The sequence below is a fragment of the Schistocerca piceifrons genome, chromosome 4 (assembly GCF_021461385.2).
Source record: "Schistocerca piceifrons isolate TAMUIC-IGC-003096 chromosome 4, iqSchPice1.1, whole genome shotgun sequence".
NCBI classification, from domain to species: Eukaryota; Metazoa; Arthropoda; class Insecta; order Orthoptera; family Acrididae; genus Schistocerca; species Schistocerca piceifrons.
In genome coordinates, this window is record NC_060141.1 from 615,235,765 (window position 1) to 615,257,502 (window position 21,738).

The 21,738-nt window shown below is 38.3% G+C and overlaps 1 protein-coding gene across 1 annotated transcript in view; it reads left to right on the forward strand.

The window, feature by feature from the left end:
- LOC124795429 (acidic amino acid decarboxylase GADL1) overlaps positions 1-21,738 on the forward strand; it is a 169,923-nt gene that overhangs the window by 84,431 nt on the left and 63,754 nt on the right. Inside the window, exons 3-5 of the mRNA XM_047259455.1 lie at positions 7,687-7,793; positions 11,473-11,588; positions 17,441-17,692. Coding sequence (XP_047115411.1) covers positions 7,687-7,793; positions 11,473-11,588; positions 17,441-17,692 — 475 coding nt within the window. The remainder of the gene's footprint in view (positions 1-7,686; positions 7,794-11,472; positions 11,589-17,440; positions 17,693-21,738) is intronic.

Here is a 21,738-nt window from a genome sequence, read left to right on the forward strand (position 1 = left end):
CTGACAGCATTCAGCCCAAATAGCACAAGTGCAGCTGATTCTGGTATTAGAGTTGGACCCAGGATGTTGTAACTGTCACCATCTAGTAGCCATGATGGGCTGTGATGGACCTGCAGATATTACCTGTGTGGTCCAAAACATGTGTGCCCACTCTTGTGTGCTGACTGGGAATGGTGTAATGTTATCCTCCTCTCTCTGCAGTGGAAGGAGGGGTGGGGGGTGGCATGGAAAACAAAGGAGTGTCCAAAGAGAGTAACCTTGAAGCAGTTTAGCCAGAATGTGCCCATTCAAGTGTGTTGTTCTGAGGATGGAATAACAACCTTGCTTACTTAATTTTCTGATGTTAAAGAGAAGAATGCCCTTGGAATCTTAAAGTTATGTTGTTTTGCAAAATACTGAGGAAGATAGGAAAGTTCCACTGTCAGTAGGGTGGTTGGCCATCCTTATTGCATATAGCATAGTACATTGTTGAGAATGGGATCTTGCCTTTCAGGTGTTCCTATCTTCTAAAAAGTGATGGGAAAATTCTTCCAGGTTTGTATTATGTGACAATCTACTTGGAAGCATAGAGTTCATGGGCTAGTGTACTCTGAACCTGGTCCCATAAGCAATCTAAATAAAACAAATGCTTTTGAGTGAGCTACAGCTTGTGATAATAAATGAAATAATTGAAAATTTGACAATGGTAAAGCCCAGAGCTGGAGCCAATCTGCATTATAATTGGTCAGTTTGAATTTTGGCCCAGAAGGGAGAGTAAAGGTGTTTTGTCAGCAATTAGATGAAATTGGTTCTGATATAAAAACATTTTTAATTTTTGCAAATCGAAACTAATGGCTAGAGCCTCCTTTTTGATTTCAAAATATTATTCTTGTGTTGTTGATCATGTGTTTTGTGCAAAAGCCAAAGGCTTCTCATTTGGAAATTAATGTGATAAGCTGCCACTGAACCCATGTGTAGAGGTGTTGGTTGCTAGTCGGGTCATGATTTTAGCTTGTTTTGTAGTTTCTGAAATGTCTGTTGACATGCCTTTCTGGCATAAAGAGGTTCAGATTATGAGAGCTCTTCATTACTTTGGGTGTGAATTGAGTATAATAACTGATTTTACACAGGAATCCTTACAAATCCATAAGGTCAGTGAGAGCAGGCAATTTCTCAATTGCTTCATATTCTATGGCTGATTTGAAACCTTTCTTGCTTATGATTTACCCTAAATATGTGACAGGAGATTAATTAAAGGAACATTTGGAAAGCTTACTTTTAAGGCTGTGCACTGCAAGAGTCTCCGACTTAAACAATGGAAACTCCAGACTGGAATATCAACAATGTTATGAAAAGGATAGATTGCTATTCATCACAAAGATGAGATATCGAGTTGAAGACAGGTGCAACCAGAAGGCTGTCACACACTGAGCTTTAGTCAAAGACCTGCTTCTTCAAAAAAGAAAGCACACACACACACACACACACATACACACACACACACACACACACACACACACACACACACACACACACACATAAAGGTGGGTGAGAGACTGGACCTGAACAGCAGTCATAGGGGAGAAATACAGCGAGTCCTGTTGATCCATGGCATGTGACACAGGGTGCAACAAATCCAGAAGACCCCATCGCTGGTGCCTGTGCCAAAGTTCCCCACAAACTGCACCTGTTGTCTGGTGTCACCTGGTATGTTGCCAGAGAATCGACAAGGCATCATTGCAGGAAGAAGCAGGTACTGACTTCTTCATCTGGTTCTTGAATGTATGCACCAAACGTTCCACCTCTGAGTTATAAGCTGAGTGAAACAGGGTGGTAGTCAGATGTTGGATATGGTTGCGAATGCAGAAGTCTTCAAACTCCCCGACTGTTGTAGGACACGAGGGTTCTGGAGACGTGTCAGTGGTAATAATGACCTGCAACATGCTAATAGTGTTAGTCAGTGATGTGGAGGACAGCTTGGATGCATACAGGAAACTTGGCAAAGCATTGACCACCAACACATTCTGCCCAAAATGGACCGCAAAATCGACGTGCACCCTGTCCCAAGAGAGCTCTGAGACTGGCCAAGAGGAAAACTGGCAGAGCAGTATAGCCCTGGTTCAGCATACAAGCTCCACAAGCCTGCATCAGATGTTCAATGTCATGATCAATCAGAACCAGTAGATGTGACATCACACTAATGTGTTCATATGAGTGATACCCCAGTGCAAGGCATGCAGCAGCTGGAGTACACGAGATCGCTACACTGAGGAGGTTACCACCTGACAGCTGTACTCCTCAATAGCAAGCAAGAGGACCAAGGGGTAATGTTGAGTCAATCACAGAGGATAAAAATGTACACCAGGCCAAATCTATATATGAAGAGATGCATTCTGGTCAGCACACCTGGACAGACAAAGCGACTTTTTGGAAAAAGTGGTCAGTAGCTGTGGTGGTCACGACCTCTTGTACCGTTAACAGAAAATCCTACAAGGTTTACTACAATGTATTATCCAACACAATCAAGAGAGCCTCCTGCCTATCGAACTCCAGATCGAGACCTAGCGGCACATCAGCATTTGCATCCTGGGTGGAGGAGCAGTCATGAATTTATAACAATAATTACTGCGAAATAGGGAGGCTGCATATGGTAGTGTGGAATGAGGGCCAAATAAGGAAACTAGCGGCTTGTGGCTGGTGATGAGGAGGAACCTATACTCATACAAGAAAAAGTGAAACTTTTGAATTTCAAAAACAACAGCGGCGTCAACACACGATGACTCAGTGCGAGGGAAGCACACCTGGAGTACCCGTGGGGCACTGGGGGCTGTTTAACATGCACACCTAACTGTGCCACTTCCCAGTTGTCAGAAAGGACAGACCTTGCTACCTCTGCAAGTTCATGGAATTCTGCAGTCTGGGCAGTGTTGGCTAAGAGGAGGTCAACAACCTAACCTGGACATCAGGATCAGGTGCTAACCAGACAATTATGTCCCACATCAGCGAGTCTGCATATGAGGTAGCACATTGAGGACACTCAAATCGCCAGTTATGCAAAAGTTTGTGAAAGGGGAGTTTCTCAGTTTCAGTAGAGAGCTTTATATTTTGCACAGCTTCACATAACCCTGCAGTGCTGGCCAGTAACAAGGTGGCTTTATTGACTGGGTCAACGGTATATCTTAACTGGCAGTCTAGCAATTACTGGTGCAAGTAATTTTTGCACCTTTCTATAGACTCATCTAAACTTCCAAATAGAATTGGGGGCAGTGGGGGTAGGAAAGAAAACTGCACAGTGTGTGCATGGCTTACCACGTGCATGACATGGGCATAAGACAGTTCCACATTCTGGTTTAGCAATGCCTGCAACTGATCATGCTGTTCCTGTTCTTTCTGTATGTGCAACTGTTCATGCAAGCATTGCAGAAATGCTGGGTTGATGGTAGCCCAAAATTAACACTATGAAAAGGGGAGGAAAAAAATTGGAGCATCACACATGTAAGAACATGTTTCAGCACCACTTTAATATCTGCACAGGTGTGAAAACACTGCAAAACAACAGTATCGGCACAGTGTACTGTACGTGTCGATGGTGATTTGGCAACAAGCCACAGAACAGAACTTGATGGGAGGACATGAAAACTCACCATGCGAGGCAATAAAACTCACCATGCGAGGCAATCTTTGGGAAAGCAGAAAGCCTGAAACTGCATAGAGATGTGCATACATAGGGATCAGCACAAACCAAGACAGGTGTGGGTAGCTGATGACCGAGGACACAGAAATGGCATGGGACACAAGGCAAGGTCTGTTGTGGTTGAACTCAGTGTTAGAACTGGCCCATTTGCTTCCTGTCACCTGCAGGTAAACACTTCCATCAGCAGGTCTGCCTGTGCAATGTTTTGCATGAGCCCCCCATGGCAGCTGCCCACACTAGTTAACTGTGCTGCCCATGCTGGCATATCTGCCTCTATTACAATGCTTGTTGGTGGGAATGTTAAATCATTCATTGGAAAATTATTATTAACTGGGCGTTTTTACATGAAAGCTTCTTTCCACAGAAGGAATTGGTAGTGTGTACTTGAATGTTAGTTAAATTTGTGAGCTATGTATGATTTTCAGCATAGTTGGTAACAAATATATTTTGTGAACATGGAAGTTTGTAATGGAAAGCAAAGTTGATACTCACCGTATAGTGGAGATGCTGAGTCGCAGATGGGCACAACAAAAAGACTCTCACAATTAAAGCTTTTGGCCATTAAGGCCCTCGTCAACAAAAGACAACACACACACACACACACACACACACACACACACACACACACTCCGGCAAATGCAACTCGAAAACACAACTGCAGTCTCAGGCAACTGAAACCACTCTGTGAGCAGCAGCACCAATGCATGATGGGAGTGGTGACTGGGTGGGGGTAAGGAAAAGGCTGGGGTGGGGAGGGGGAGGGATAATATGGTGGGGGTGGGGGACAGTGAAGTGCTGCAGGTTAAATGGGAAGGAGGACATGGGAGGAGGGGAGGCGAATTAGCAGAAAAGGAGAGAAGTAAAAAGACTGGGTGTGAAGGTGGAATGACGGCTGTGTAGTGCTAGAATGGGAATAGGAAAGAGGCTGGATGGGTGAGAACAGTGACTAATGAAGGTTGAGGCTAGGAGGGTTACGGGAACATAGACTATATTGCAGGGAAAGTTCCCACCTGTGCAATTCAGAAAAGCTGGTGTTAGTGGGAAGAATTCATATGGCACGGGCTGTGAAACCATCATTGATATGAAGGATATCATGTTTGGCAGCATGTTCAGCAACAGGGTGGTCCACTTGTTTCTTGGCCACAGTTTGTCTTTGGCCATTCATGCAGACAGACAGCTTGTTGGTTGTCATGCCTACATAGAATGCAGCATGTAGTTGCAGTTTAGCTAGCAGATCACTTGACTGGTTTCACAGATAGCCCTGCCTTTGGTGGGATAGGTGATGTTTGTGACCGGACTGCAATAGGTGGTGGTGGGAGGTTGCATGGGACAGGTCTTACATCTAGGTCTATTACAAGGATATGAGACATGATGTAAGGGATTGGGAGCAGGGGTTTTGTAAGGTTTGGAGGATGGTGGAATACCACTGTGGGAGTGGTGGGAAGGATAATGGGCAGGATATTTCTCATTTCAGGGCACGACAAAAGGTAATTGAAACTCTGGTGGAGAATGTAATTCAGTTGCTCCAGTCCTGGGTGGTACTGAGTTATGAGGGGAATGCTCCTCTGTGGCTAGATGATGGGACTTTGGGAGGTGGTGGGAGACTGGAAAGATAATGCATGGGGGATTTGTTTTCATACTAAGGTTGGGAGGATAATTATGGTGACTGAAGGCTTCAGTGAGACCCTCGATATATTTTGAGAGGGACTGCTTGTCACTGCAGATGTGACGACCATGGGTGGCTAGGCTGCATGGAAGGGACTTCTAGGTATGGAAAGGGTGGCAGCTGTTGAAGTGGGAGTGTTGCTGGTAGTTAGTGGGATTGATATGAACTGAGATACTGATGTAGCCATCTTTAAGGTGGAGGTCAACATCTAGGAAAGTGGCTTGTTGGGTTGAGTAGGACCAGGTGAAGCAAATGGGGGAGAAGTTGAGGTTCTGGACGAATGAGAATAGGGTGTCCTTACCTTTGATCTAGATAGCAAAGATGTCATAAATGAATCTGAACCAGATGAGGGGTTTAGGATTCTGAGTTTTTAGGAAGAATTTCTCTAGGTTGGCATAGGATGGTGTCATGCGGGTGCCCATAGCCATACCCTGAATCTGTTAGGTAATGCCTTCAAAGGAGAAGTAATTGTAGGTGAGTATGTAGTTGCTCATGGCGACTAGGAAGGAGGTTGTTGGTTTGGAATCTGTCGGGCATTGGGAAAGGTAGTGTTCAATAGTGGTAAGATCATGGGCATTAGGAATGTTTGTGTACACAAGAAACAGGTGGACCACCCTTTTGCTGAACACGCTGCCAAACATGATATTCATCATGTTAATGACTGCTTCACATCATGTGCCATATGGATCCTTCCCACCAACACCAGCTTTTCTGAATTGCGCAGGCGTGAACTTTCTGTGCAATACGTCCTATGTCCCCATAACCTTCCTGGCCTCAGCCTTCATTAGTCACAGTCCTCACCCATCCAGCCCCTTCCCTGTTCCCATTCCAGCACTACACAGCCATCATTCCACCATCACACCCAGTCTTTTTTACTTCTCTCCTTTTCTGCTACTCCCCCCCTCCCCCTCTTCTCCCATGCCCTCTGTCCTGTCTAACCTCCAGCACCTCACTGTCTGCCACCCCCACCATATTATCACTCCACCTCCCCATCCCATCCTCCTCCTTACCCCCATCCAGTTGACACTCTCATCATGCACTGGTGCTGTTGCTTACAGTGTGGTTTCAGTTGCCTGAGACTGCATTCATGTGTGCAAGTTGTGTTTAAGTAAGTGTGCATATATGTGTGTGTGTATGTGTGTGTGTGTGTGTGTGTGTGTTTGTGTGTGTGTGTGTGTGTGTGTGTGTGTGTGTGTATCTATTGTTGACAGAGGCCTTAATAAATAAATAAATAAAATGGCCAAAACCCTTTGTTGTTCCTATCTGCGATTCAGCATCTCCGCTATAGGGTGAATAACAACTTTCATTTTCATAATAATGTTACATTCCATCCTGGATTTTCCATTGTTTGAAGTTTGTAATGGAACACTCGAGTCCTGTGAGAATAGTAAAGACAAAGACATTCTGTGTTTTGTCTCAGTGTACATCATGTCAGAGAAAAATAATACAACAATTATTGGAATGCTCTCTCTTTGCATAAGAAAAAAGAAATATACTACAAAGTCTAGAATATTTGTTATTTATAGGGACAGTGTTTGGTTATACCATTGTTGGGCAAGCTATGGAAAACATTTGAAAAGACATTTCTGCAAACTGTATTTAATAAATACAGTGTTTTGCTGTATACATCATTATTAATTACATTATTGTTGTTACTGTTACTATTATTACTGTTATTACTTGTTAAATTTTAAAATAGTAATTATTTACTGTATTTAATAAATACAGTGTTTTGCTGTGTACATTATTATTATTATTATTATTATTATTATTATTATTATTATTACTGCTATTACTTGTTAAATATTAAAATAGTGGTTATTTAAACTAACAATGTAAAACCCAGGATGGAATATAACAGTATTTTAAAAGTATAGTTGCTACTCACAATATAATGGACATTCTGAGTCACAGATAGGCACAACAAAAAGACTATCAGAAAGTGAGCTGTCAGCCAACAAGGCCGTCTTCAGAAATAGATGAGGATACACACACACATACACACACTCACTCAAATACAGCTTACATCACATGACCACAGTCTCTGGCTCCTGGTCTCAGCAGACAGAGACTGTGGTCGTGCAAGTGTTAGCTGTGTTTGCGTGATTGTATGTGTATATATGTTAACTATTTCCACAGGAGTCCTGACTGCCCAAAAGTTCACTTTCTGACAGTCTTTTTGTTGTGCCTATCCGTGACTCAGCATCTCTGCTATATGGTGAGTTCCAACTATCCTTTTCAAAGTTTTGTTAATTATTTGATTTAATTATCCTGTTTCACTTCATAATCAGATAGATGAAATTAATTACATCAGAAAATTAATTATCTCTTTTGTTTGATGTTATAGGCATACATTTGAGGTGAGCCCAGCATTTACACTTGTGGAGAATGCTGTTCTGCAGCACATGTTGAAGATATTTGGATATACCAATGGAGATGGTATCTTTGCTCCAGGTAACAACTTAATTAAGTTTAAAATGCACCAGAGGAATATGAAGAATCAGTTTCTTCTATGAGAAACATATTTGTACACTTCCTTGCCTGTCAGATTTGCAAATGGATTGTGATTTTTGCATCTGCTAGTGTATGCTTAACACAAACAATCGGTAGGATGTTGTACTTGTATTCTAATGATGTGAATCATATTCATTTTATTTTCCTGTCCTAAGTTATCTGGGGTTCCCTCATACCAGAGTAGAAGTATGTTCAACTAATTAGCTGAAAAAGATGAGTTCTTTCTCCTTTTTGTAATTAGGAAGTAGGTGTTGTTAATTAGGTTCTTGAAATAGGACACTTATTTTGCACCCATAATGTTGTATGTAGTGGCTATACCGCTAAGATCTAATTTTATAGTGAACAATTTTTACTATTTTTAAAACTCAACGTGCGACAATGTAATATTTAGAAAGTGACATCCAGTATCATCATTCGAACGCATTTATATTAGAGAATAGTATTGTATTTAAAAATCACAATTAAAAGTGATAGTTTGCTGACCAATATCTTTTTTATGAGTGAGAAATGATTTTGCAATCTCTGAGAGTAGTTCCCTTGCAGTAAAACAAAGGAAGTCCATATTAGGTATGCCCAAAAATTTTTAGTTACTGAATGAAAGAACATTTTACAAAGTTCTCAAGTCAGAAATTAAAGATGGATTTTGAAAAAAGGTCTTCCGCTTGCTATTGCATGTGTTTGGATTCATCAGATCACAGACTTTTGCACCCTTTCAAATACCCCTGACCAGTGTCAAATAATTTTTAGGCTTCCATGACATTTTGATAAACATCTCTGAATTAGAAATGTCTGATGCATAATTACAATATCTGATGCATAAACCAATTGTTATAGGATACCCCACAGATATTTTAGCATAAGATTGATGTCAAGAGAATGCAGAGGCCATGGAACTAGTCGTCACGTACCTCTCCATCTCTCATGTTAGAGTCATGGAATTAGTCCTCACATACCTCTCCTCTTCCATGATAGATCTCACCCAAAGCATCTCAAATAATGTGACCAAAACATGGTGGAGATCCATATTCATAAGACTCATGCTGCTTCTTATTTGCTAGTGTACATCTTGTAGCAAGTGTGCAAGGGTGTTGCGAAGAAAGCTCTTGTGGACACTACCTCTAAGATGTGTTGGGAGAGCATATGGTCCTACCAGAAAATTGTCTACAATCCCATCTCATTTGCTGATTTTAAAACATTGTTGATGTCTAACCTGAATTCTACCATGAGAAATTTCATCAATCAATAAATGATAATTGTGAAATTTTGTTCTCCCATTGTGGCATAGTGCCATACATCACCCATATAGAAGTGGATAGAGGTTAGCTGCATACAAGCTATGACTCATGGCTTAACTGTAACTGATGTTTTCTCATGTGAGCCAGCCTGCACCTTCAGCCTAGAGATGTCACTACCTTACAAGCAGTGAAATGTGAAATACACTACTGTAAACTGAATTTCACCTTTACCATACATCAAATGGAATGAAATTTTATATAATTTGTAGTGTCAGTAGCTAAGGATTGCAATAATATTAGCGTCAGTACATTGGGAAGTACAAAAACTTACTTAAAGCACAGAATTTATAGCTTTGACATTTCAGTAACATTCTGAATGAAGAAGTTTAACAAATATCTAGCTTTTCAGTACCAGGGAAAAAACAATTCTCTGTAAAACATATATTTTTACATATTTTTAAAATTTTTTGTTGACATTATGTTTTATGTAAAATAATGCCAGTTGCATTTCTCTTAATACTTCAGTGAATGAAGGAATGTGTGTGGTATGTATGTGACATATGAATATTTGGAGTTGTAAGTTACTGATCATATTAAACATGTTAACATGGATGTCTATTGAGTGAATAAATAATGCCAGTTGCATTTCTCTTAATACTTCAGTGAATGAAGGAATGTGTGTGGTATGTATGTGACATATGAATATTTGGAGTTGTAAGTTACTGATCATGTTAAACATGTTAACATGGATGTGTATTGAGTGAATAAGTCATGTACAACAGGATATTTGTGTGTTGTAAAATGCAGGCTTACAGTATTTGGGAAACTAGAAATGTAGTTCAGTCATTTAAATAGAGGATTAATTTGACTATTTTATTTTTTGAAACATATTATTTAATAGAATTGGTCTATAATAATTTGGCGCCGTGATTGGTGCGACAAACAAACAAAAACAGGATAGTATAGATGTGTCTCAAACCCTGGTTGATTACATTTGGATGTCCCAATCACATGGAATGAAATTTTATATGATAATTTATAGTGTCAGTAGCCAAGGATTGCATTAATATTAGTGTCAGTACAATGGGAAGTATATAAAATTACTTAAAGCACAGAATTTATAGCTTTCACATTTCAGTGACATTCTGAATTAAGAAGTTTAACAGATGTCTAGCTTTTCAATTTTGTGTACTTTAGGAAGGGGAGTCTGAGTGCAGTCAGCAATAAAAGAGAATTCATTGTATGGAGCTTATGATGATCAGGCATGTTTGCACTGAGCTCTACAACAATGTTTTAATTTGAGCAATCATGAGATTTAAAAGATTGTGGAGTGTCAGAATGTGTTACTTAAGGAAGGAAAATAAAGTTTGTGTAAATTTTGGATTTCTTGTGTGTAAACTGTGGATTTATTTCAAATAACTTTAATTCATCATTGTGTACTGTGCATTCATAACTTAGAGCAGATAGTTTGAAGTGAACTTTGCAAAGTATTGAGCAAACATTCTAAACCATAGTAGATCCACGTATATTTTCAGTTGCAGGACAGGGTGGAAACTGTTATCTGGCAGCACTTGCACATGATGAAAAGACTGAACATTTACAAATGTGTACTTCAAGTTTCCATTGTGAAAAAATACATCTGTTGCAGCTAAGACACAGTAAAAGTTAATGTAGACAGTTTCTTCTGCTGTTACTACCTTCTTGTAGACAACCACATCATCTGCAAACAATCTTAAATGTACAAAATGTAATATATAAGTATAAGCAAAGATACACTCATTATACTGACAAAAATTACACTCTTTAAACTAGAAAGTAATCAGCAAGATTATGCTGATGAAAGCACAGTGCCTGCAGAACAATTATGTTTCTCTCACACAGTTATGAGAAATTTAGTGCTGAGAATGTGAATTGTAAAAATAAAGGAAATCTGGTTTCACTGAAGCCCTTAAAATAAGTGCACTGTTGCAGAAATTATTAGCAGATAGTTATTTTACCTATGTACTAAAAAGCTCCATTGGGCCTGATGGTTTAGTGGTAAAAGTGCTTGGTGGAAATTGAGAGATTATGGGATTGAATCCCACTCGGACCAGGGAAATTTTCAGTCTACCTTTAATCTAGCTTTCATCTCTCAAAATTGTGATAAGTCACCAAGAATGATGTGTGGTTCAGATTCCACATTAAACTCTAGGTCCCATTTCCATGGTTATATAACTGGAGTAGATTAGGGTCATGCAAGTCGCCCAAGTGGGACTTGCACCCGGCCATTGAGCCACATGAAGTTAGTATTATTACTGTTATTATTGTTATTATTATTATTGCTGTTACTAAAAAACTCTTGGAATTAATGGGTTCTTCTTTATATTAGCACTGTTTTGTTGCAGGTGGAAGTTTATCTAACATGTATGCAATGGTCCTGGCAAGATACAAAGCTGTTCCAGATGTTAAGATGAAGGGTATATGTGGCTCTCAGCCACTTGTTGCATTTGTGTCTGAAGATGTATGTATGCAATGAGTTTACATAAAATTTATTGTTAACTTATTTATTTAAAGGAACATGTTGTAAAAATCACAGCAGTCAGAACTAATGACTGGGTTATAATAAAATTCCCTATAGTACAAATGTTTTCAACACAAAATTCCATTCAAGTTTCTCTCTGTTAATACATAGGAATTTTACAATGGAACAATTAAATGAATGTAGCTTTTGTACAAAGAAATGTAAGTTTATAAATAGTGCAGCATTAACTGAAAAATTTTCAGATACTCTCCTGCTACATGGAATGATACATTGTTTCACTGCTAGTTCACACCAAACAAGCCAAGGTGAAGGCCACACAGATGAGGCTGTTTTCTCTTACCTTTTAAGACCTTAAGAGGAGATTTGTGGGTACTCCAAACAAAATACTAGTCCTGATTTCATTATCCCCTTTAAAAGATACAAATGAATCCTTTAAAAAAATATAATAAAAAAATAATAAAAAACTTGAAAATGTCAAACTAATGTGTAATTCCAAGAATAAAACCAAAGCAACCTGGCAAATTATAAGAGAAATAGGTGCAAGGTCAGTTAATCGCTGTGCAGTAAAGCTGATTCTAACTGACCCTGTGACGAAGCAAGCTGGGATCTTGTTACTTCCTCACTTGTTTTGCCATATGCCTCCTAAAGTTCATTTTTTCATTTTAACTAATTACCATTAACATACACGAGTGTAATCTTCATATTCATAAAAGAGAAAGGTTGGCCCTCAGTTTTAAAGAATATAACACCAGATCTAATTTTGTGCTGAGATTTGTGTATGTCATAAATTTTGTAATTTATTTTGACTGTTCCTAGTTAATATCTTTTGTTATAGGGTAAAATCAATATTGTTCCATGACCTAGATTCTATTGTTGACTTATAAACAAATATAAATTGTGTAATAATTATAAACATTTGGAAAAAGAATCACTAGGATTCTTAAAGTATTTATTTGGCTCTATTCAAAAACATATTAGCAAATCCAGCCTGTAATTAATTCCAAAATAATTACCAGGTTTGTCAAAAGTATTGTTTGTATAACTATATCTGTTAATTTCATCATTTAAACAAATAATTCAGCAGCCTAACCCTTGTAGTAGAAGAAGCTTTTAAAGAGAAGGTTTATATATATATATATATATATATATATATATATATATATATATATATATATATATATATATATATATATATATATATATATAATGGAAGGAAACATTCCACGTGGGAAAAATTATATATAAAAACAAAGATGAGGTGACTTACCGAACAAAAGCGCTGGCAGGTCGATAGACACACAAACAAACACAAACACACACACAAAATTCAAGCTTTCGCAACAAACTGTTGCCTCATCAGGAAAGAGGGAAGGAGAGGGGAAGACGAAAGGAAGTGGGTTTTAAGGGAGAGGGTAAGGAGTCATTCCAATCCCGGGAGCGGAAAGACTTACCTTAGGGGGAAAAAAGGACAGGTATACACTCGCACACACGCACATATCCATCCACACATACAGACACAAGCAGACATGTATGTGTGGATGGATATGTGTGTGTGTGCGAGTGTATACCTGTCCTTTTTTCCCCCTAAGGTAAGTCTTTCCGCTCCCGGGATTGGAATGACTCCTTACCCTCTCCCTTAAAACCCATATCCTTTTGTCTTTCCTTCTCCTTCCCTCTTTCCTGACGAGGCAACCATTGGTTGCGAAAGCTAGAATTTTGTGTGTATGTTTGTGTTTGTTTGTGTGTCTATCGACCTGCCAGCGCTTTTGTTTGGTAAGTTTCATCATCTTTCTTTTTAGATATATTTTTCCCACGTGGAATGTTTCCCTCTATTATTTATATATATATATATATATATTATATATATATATATATATATATATATATATTCAGTTAATTGAATGAGTTATGTTTTAATTGTAATTTCTGTAAATTAAACATAGAACAATGTGTAGTTTCAGTGCCTATTATTGTGATGATATATAAAGGCATGATTTTTAGTCACACGATAGTCAGTCCATGGCCGGTTTTCAGATGAGGAACCTATGCTGGTTAGAACAACAACAATGCATCAACTTAATCATGAAATAAGTGTTACACCAATAGGTCGTGTGTTGAAACAATGACAGTGTCTGTTCAATTTATTTGAAAGACTATGAACTGTGTACTTAGGTTTCTACTGGTCATAAATATATGACAGTAAATTATTGTAGCAGTATGCTGATGCTTGCCTGTGAACTATTAATGAGGCTTATCAAAGGTTAACCAATAATGAACTGGCCATATAACTAATATTGGGAGGGGGGGGGGGGGGGAGGGGGGGGTTGTGAACAGTGAAAGTAAAGAACTGTGAAAAGCCACTGTGCAACTGTTGGCTACATCATTTACCATAGTCAGTGTTCAACTAATGTTGAATTCCTGGACCAAATCTCTATATAAAAAGCAATATCCTGAGTGACTGACTCATCATTGCCCAGCCCAAACCACTAAGGATAGAAACTTGAAATTCAGAGAGGGTGTTGATCTTATACTGGAGGCATTGTTTAAGAAGGGATTTTTCAAAATTCCAACCCTAATGGGGGGAAGTATGGTGTGAAGGATTTCTTTAAAAAAATGTTACTATGAAGGCAATTCTGAAGCTAGACCTATGAAAACTGGTATTTGGTTTCTCAGTCAGAAATAAAGAAATATGTGTTTCAGCATTTTTGAAAATTTAGCTCTAAGGTTCTGAAATAGTGGGTGAAAGTCTTTCTTTTGAAAATATAACATTATAAAAGAACTACTGAAGTATTTTTAAAGCTCCATTTATGAACATTGATATTTGACTTCTCGATTACAAATAAAAAAAATATGTCCAGAATGAGATATTCACTCTGCAGAAGAGTGTGCACTGATATGAAACTTCCTGGAAGATTAAAACTGTGTGCCGGACTGAGACTTGAACTCAGGACCTTTGCCTTCTGCGGGCAAGTGCTCTACCATCTGAGTTACCTAAGCATGACTCACACCCCATCCTCACAGCTTCTGTAAAGTTTGGAAGGTAGGAGACGAGGTACTGGCAGAAATGAAGCTGTGAGGACGGGGCATGAGTCGTGCTTGGGTAGCTCAGATGGTAGAGCACTTGCCCATGAAAGGCAAAGGTCCCAAATTCGAGTTTTGGTCCGGCACACAGTTTTAATCTGCCAGGAAGTTTCAAAAAAATTTGTGTTTCGGTGTTTTGTAAACTGAAACTCCAAGTGTGTAAAATAGGGGATGAGACCTTTTACGAAAATATTTTATTATGAAAGCATTTTAAAACTAAATCTATGGCTTCTCAGTTTAAAAAAAAGTATGTGTTTCACTATTTTTGGAAATTCAACCCTTTTGGGGGTGAAAAAGGGGATGAGAGTTTTTATGAGAATATTTCATTGTGCAAGCGTTTTTGAAGCTAAATCTATGAAAATTTGTATTTGGCTTCTCTGTTAGAAATAAAACATAAAAATGTCACTGGTTTTGGAAATTCAATGTCTAATGGGTTGAAATAGAGGGTGAAATGTTTTATGGAAATATTTCATTGCAAAAGCATTTTTAAAGCTGAATTTTTGAAAATTGGTGTTTGACTTTTTGGTTAGAGATGAAAAAATACATTCTTCACTGTTTTTTGAAATTCTGCCCCTAAGGGGCTGAAATAGGGTTCGCCTGATTCACTGGCTCATCGTCGCCCAGCCCAAACTGCTAGGGTTACAAACTTGAAGTTTGGAGAGGGTGTGGATTTTATACTGTAAGGATCATTTACGAAGGCATTGTCGAAAATTCCACTCCTAACTGGGTGAAATAGGGAATGAAAGGCTTTTTGAAAGTATGTTGCTATTAAGGAAATTTTGAAGCTAGAACTATGAAAACTGGTATTTGGTTTCTCAGTCAGAAAACAAAAATTTTTGTTTCAGCATTTTTGGAAATTAAAGTACTAAGTGGTAAAATAGTGGGTGAAAATTTTTTGAAAATAAATAATTACTAAAGAAGTACTAAAGGATTTTTAAGGCTACATCTATGACAATTGTGTTCGACTTCTCGATTAGAAATTTAAAAAAAGTACATGTTTCAGTCTTTCTGGAAATTCAACCCCTAAGGGAGTGCAATAGGGGAAGAAAATTTTTAAGAAAATATTTTGTTACACTAAAAAGATTTTAAAACTAAATTTATGAAAATTGGTATTTCACTTCTTGGTTAGATACAAATAAATATTTGTTATGGGATGTAAGTTGCTTTGGAAATATCTCCACAAGAACACAAAAGGCATGATTAACAAAAACTTTGGACTTCAGCTACCAGACCATGCTTATATGGCCTTAATTAGCATGAAAAGCATAGAAGGTGTTGCACTTTGTGAACAAAATTTGACTGAATAAAGACAAACAAAAAAGATCTCTGCAGGTCATATAGTCTACATGAGTGAAGCAGTGGGCACTAAGCTAGTAAATAAATAAATAACCCTTTGGCAAGCCCAACAACATTTCGCAGGATATTATTGCATTGGAAGATTGTACTGTGACTCTAGTGTCGAAAGGATCCAGTCTCAGTCAGTACTGTTCTGGCATATCACAGTGCAATAAGATGTCCAGAGATGTTTACCAAGAAGGATTGTGAATAGTCCTGAAAGTATTTCCAAACTGTGAATTGGGCCTATACGTCAGAGTGGCATTAATGATTCTATGTTACTAAGTATCTCTTACTAAAAGGTTGTTAAATATACAAGTGTTCCATTTGACAGCTAAAGGAATACTTCACAAATCTTCACTTCACTATTCATATTTATTGCTCCATTGCAATTGACAATGTCAAAAGTCAGACTAGTTTCCACAATATATGAAAGAAGAGGCTTCTCGGAGAAGGCAGTGACAAAAATGGCTACTGGGCAAATCATGAACTATAACTACACTACAACACTGCAACATCGTATTTGGATGTTACAAAGCCATTTGCAATATTCATGCTCTAGAAGTACTTATCCTTGTATTTAGAATTACCTATTAGTTACAGCACTGTGACATTAATGTGGTGGCCATCATCTGATCAATGACTCCACATCACCATTACTGTACTGATAATGCATCCAAATGACTGATTTGCTGCAAAGAGAAATCAGGTACTTACAGCCCAACATTTCTACCATGTGAAAACCTATCATTTATACATAGTTTGCATCTTATTATAAATACTCTATTTGGACAAGACATAGTGGAATCACGAAATTCACTTGCAGTCTGAGAATTCACTGTTTGCCATTTGTAGCGTCCCAAGTCTTATTTCTTTATTTTCAAGCTTTGGACATTGAGATATTGGTGCTACTATGAAATTAATCTACATCTACATCTTTCTTCTGCAAACTGCTCTGAAGTGCATGGCAAGGGATATGACTCATTGTACCAATTATTAGGGTTTCTCCCATCCTTTCATGTATGGAGTGCAGGATGAATGATTATTTAAATGCCTCCATGCATGCTGTAATTAATCTAATCTAATCTCCTCACAATGACTTAAGTACTGTCATTTGTAAAAAAAATAACATTGCATGGCTGCACTGCAACATCCACTGCTCTTCTAGGTGTACGTAGCAGTTTTCACACAGAAGTGTACAGAAACTAGTTGGCAAAAGCTGTATGTAAGACTTTGTATATGAAGTCATTTCTTTATGGTGTCATCTACAAAACAGTATATATTTTTAATTTGGTGTTTGTTGCAGTTAATGTTGCAAAGTTGAAAGCATGTATTGCATGTTTATGTAATATTTTTTTCCATAAGACTTATAAATATATCCTACATTAATATCTTGTTTTCTGCATGTGTTTCAGGCTCATTACTCATTCTCGAAGGCTGCACATTGGTTGGGTATTGGCACTGACAATCTGATTTCAGTAAAGACTGATGAGATGGGCAGGATGATTGTAGATGAACTAGAGCTCAGAATTCAGGAAGCAGTATCAGATGGAAAACGCCCATTTTTTGTTTGTGCTACTGCAGGGACTACAGTTCTTGGTGCATTTGATCCAATAGATCAATTAGCGAATGTATGCAGGAAACACAAATTATGGTTGCATGTAGATGTAAGTGACAACCTGATATTTTTAGTTCAATAAAAAACTGTAAATTCAGAAAATTTTCAGAGAATGATAAACAACTCATATTCTAGATGTAATTCTCTTTATATAGTAAAAGTTATTAATGTTTTGTTAATGCTTTTATCACATTAACTTTAAAAACTGTGCCAAGTAATTTAATTACAAGACAGGATGGTTGGCCAATGCTTACCTTCAGGAGGTGAAATTCTTAGTTTTGCCAATAGATATACACTGCCTGACCAAAAAAGTAAAGGATCCAGAAGACATGGGTTGGATGCCAATGTAACTTTGCACATGAACACACCATCAGGAGGAATGCAAATGATTAGATTTACAATTCTCCGTTACAGGAAGAACAGCCACCAGAATTTGTTAGTGTTGTTCATGTTTAGTGTTGTTACTGAACCTGGTAGGCCACAAATATGTTCAGATGTTGAGGTATCAGTATGAAGGACTTGGACATGCTGCACACTCATGTGACACAGTGTTGTCAGCATCTGTCAGAGTTTGAAAGGGCCTCTTGTAGGTTTCCATTTGGCCAGCTGATCAAATTGTGCAATATCCAGAATTATGGAGTATTTGGTTGCGGCAGTTTCCCAGTGTTGGGCTGTATGGGACTTTTGAGGGCAGGCATACCCAATGTCTAGGTTCCAGTTGACTACATCTGACCACCACAAGGGAGGTTCAACATACTGTGTACCAAACACAATTTAGCCCCTGCACTTCTGCTCCTGCCATCTGCGAACAAATAATGGACTCCCTTCAGCACTCTGATCGTCCCATACCATTGGTCAGAAATTAGCACCACCTGAATTAGGGAGTTACTGTCCTGTGTGTGGGTTACTGTTAACATCACAACACAAACAGCTGCATTTGGAGTGATGCCATGACCAGATAACATGGATTACTGATGAATGTCATTATGCAGGGTTACTGTAAATGATTAATTTATTTTCAAAGCTCTATATTTTCCTAAGTATTACACTCATGAAGTCTGGATTTTGCACTCTATAAATGTTCTATGTGTGCTCCTTTTGTCACACGACACACAGCCAAGCAGTATCCAAGGTCACGTGACTTGGGGAGGGGGGCAATATGCGGAATCGAGTGATGTGGAAGTTAGAAGGTAGCAATGCTCAAGTGAGGGGGTGCCTTGTTTTGTAGGAAGATGAAATTCTCAGAATCAGCAGTCAGTTGTGGAAACAACCACAGCTGCAACATATTAAGCTAAGAGCTACCCATCACAGTCTTCTCACAGGAGGAAAATGGTCCATACAGCTTTCTTTGTGACACTGCACAGAAACGTCAATCTTCGGCAAATCTCATTCGTGCACCACAATTTCATAAGGATTTTCAGTGTCCCACACTTACACATTGTGCAACTAACCTCTCCAGATAAATGAAAGATCGCTTCATTGCTGAGTGTCATCTTGCTTGGAGATGAAGTTGTCATCCTCAAGTGGTTCATACATAGTGATACAAAACTGAAGGCACTGGCCATAATCTTCTAGTTTGAATTGTTGCACTAGCTGCAGATGGTATGGTTTCAAATGCATAATCTTCCACACAGTTTGCTGTGGTATTCCAAGTTTTTGGTGTGTGTAGACTGTTGATTTTTTGGACTACATATGAAACTTTTTGTCACCCACCCCACAGTTGCATCTGGCACACTTGGTTGACTGGTACTCTTATTTTTACAGAGACAATTGGTGTCCCTAAATTGTCAAGGCCAACACACAAAACTCTGTTTATGTGGTGGTTCTTTTCCATAATTACTTCTGAATGCATGTTGCAATACTGTAACAGATAAACACTCACATATTCCAACACCAAAAACTCTTTTCTTGCTTTGTCACCATTTTGTCAAGACACTGCACTTGTGGGCATAATGCAAACTTAGTGAGTTTATGGTTCTATTCATGCATCAGTCATATTTGTATGTGTAATACTTTGGAAAATATGAAACTTTGAAAATAAATGAATCATTTATAGTAGCCCTGTATACTGTTCAGTGTTGAACTGCAGTTCAGCACTACCCAGAATAATAATCGTCGATGAGTATGGCCATTTTGGTGAGAGGTCTCACTATTTCAGTGCTTTGAAAAGGCACAGCATTGTTGATTCTGACATGGGGTGGAGAGCATCAGGTATGACCTCAGGTCATTGCTAATGGTGACTGAGGGAACTCTGATGGCACAACAATATGTCACCCATATCCTGTGTCTTCATATGTTTCTCCTCATGTGATGGTATCGTAGTGTCATTTTTTAACAGGAAAATTCTCCTCCACACATGGCAAGTGTTTTTATGAACATCCTGTGTATTGTTGAGGTACTCCCTTGGCCAGCAAAATTCCCAGACCTGTCCCCATTAGCACATGTGCGAAATCAGCTTGAATGTCAACTCCATGCCACAGCCAGGTGTGGTGATACATTTTACAACTGAGTCAGTGCATCAGTGCATGCATGAAACCAAGAATGTGTGCAATATCATATTGATAAGTGGGCTCATATTGCCAAGTTCTCTGTAAATTTGACTCAGTTTTGTAATCGCTGATATAATCCCACATCCCCTCTCAGTCCATGAAATTTTGTTTCATTTCCTCCTTCACTTCTGGGTGCTTCATTTATTTTTTATCAGATACTATATATAAAAGTACAATAAAATATCCTAGTTTTTGGAACTATTAGTTCCTTACCTGGGAAAATAAGAGTGAAAGATAAGGAAATAGTAGAAAGGAGTAGCAGTTCTCTCATCTCCAAGGATGAGAGGACCCATCTGTTATAAGGACAAGGACAGACAAAGATGAAGGGTGAGACAGCAAGGAGAGTAATAGGTCAAGGATAATACTAGATAACTATCTCTGTCTAGGTAGCTATCTTTTCCTTCCTATTCTCTCTGATGTCTCCCTCTTCATCTTTTCTCTTTTTGCATTCACAACAGGCTGGTCCATCTCAACCTGAGGTCAGATGATTTGCCTCTCCTTTCTCACCTTCCCCAACTTATTCCTCATTCCTCTATGAGGAAAATTCCGAAAGCTACATATATCTTTTTTTTTAACTTTTAAGTGTTTCTTTTTGCATTTATTTGGAATTGCACATCCAGAATGTAAGCAGTAGCCAATCATTCTGTATCCATTGTAACAGAAAGGTGGATGTAAAGGTGCAGAGCGGTTTATTGAGTGTGAGTGAGGATACAACTTTGAAATACATTTATTAACATATACCATGTTGAGTCAATCTTAAGAAAACATCAACAAAATATCAAATTTTGCAAATACAAACTAGACTCAAGCAGACTGAGGCATTGGAATAAATACCTGAGCTGGCATAAAAACACATGAACTAGGAACCATTGATATAGTAGATCCAAACTGTCCGTCAACGTGTCAATAATAAGCTTCCTCAGTAACATACAAGTAATTGAAAAAAACACCCATGCACCTGGAAATTAATCATTATTGACATTACAAGGAAGTAGCTAATGGGCACAAAATTTCTCACTCCTTATACCAGCATTAATCTCATAAGCATGAGAAATGGATTTAACAAAACCTTTGAAATGTAGCAGTTCTCAAAGTGGAAAACTGATAATTAACATCAATGCATTAGAATGACTCTGTTAGGAAAATCATCATGTTGAGCACTCATCAATTCAGTCTAAGTGAAATAATCGTACATTACAGCCGACACCTTGAAATGCACCACCTTCAAGAATCCATGACAGGTAAATAACACGAGTACATTAAAATGATTCCATTAAATACACCATCACCATGAGTAGTTTATGAATTAGACTTTCCAGAACAAGCACATGCTAAATCAGTACCCTAAGATTTAAAAGACAAAACATATATTCCCTTATTCTCTATGTGTTGTCAAGAGGCCCAGTTCCTCCCAAAATCACAACACATCTGCACCAGTCATGTCTTTTGGAAGTTATACAACTTCCGACATGTCTTACTTTGGCACTATGATGTGCATCCACAACATGCAAGTCTGAAGGGCAATAGAATGCCCCAGTGGATAAAC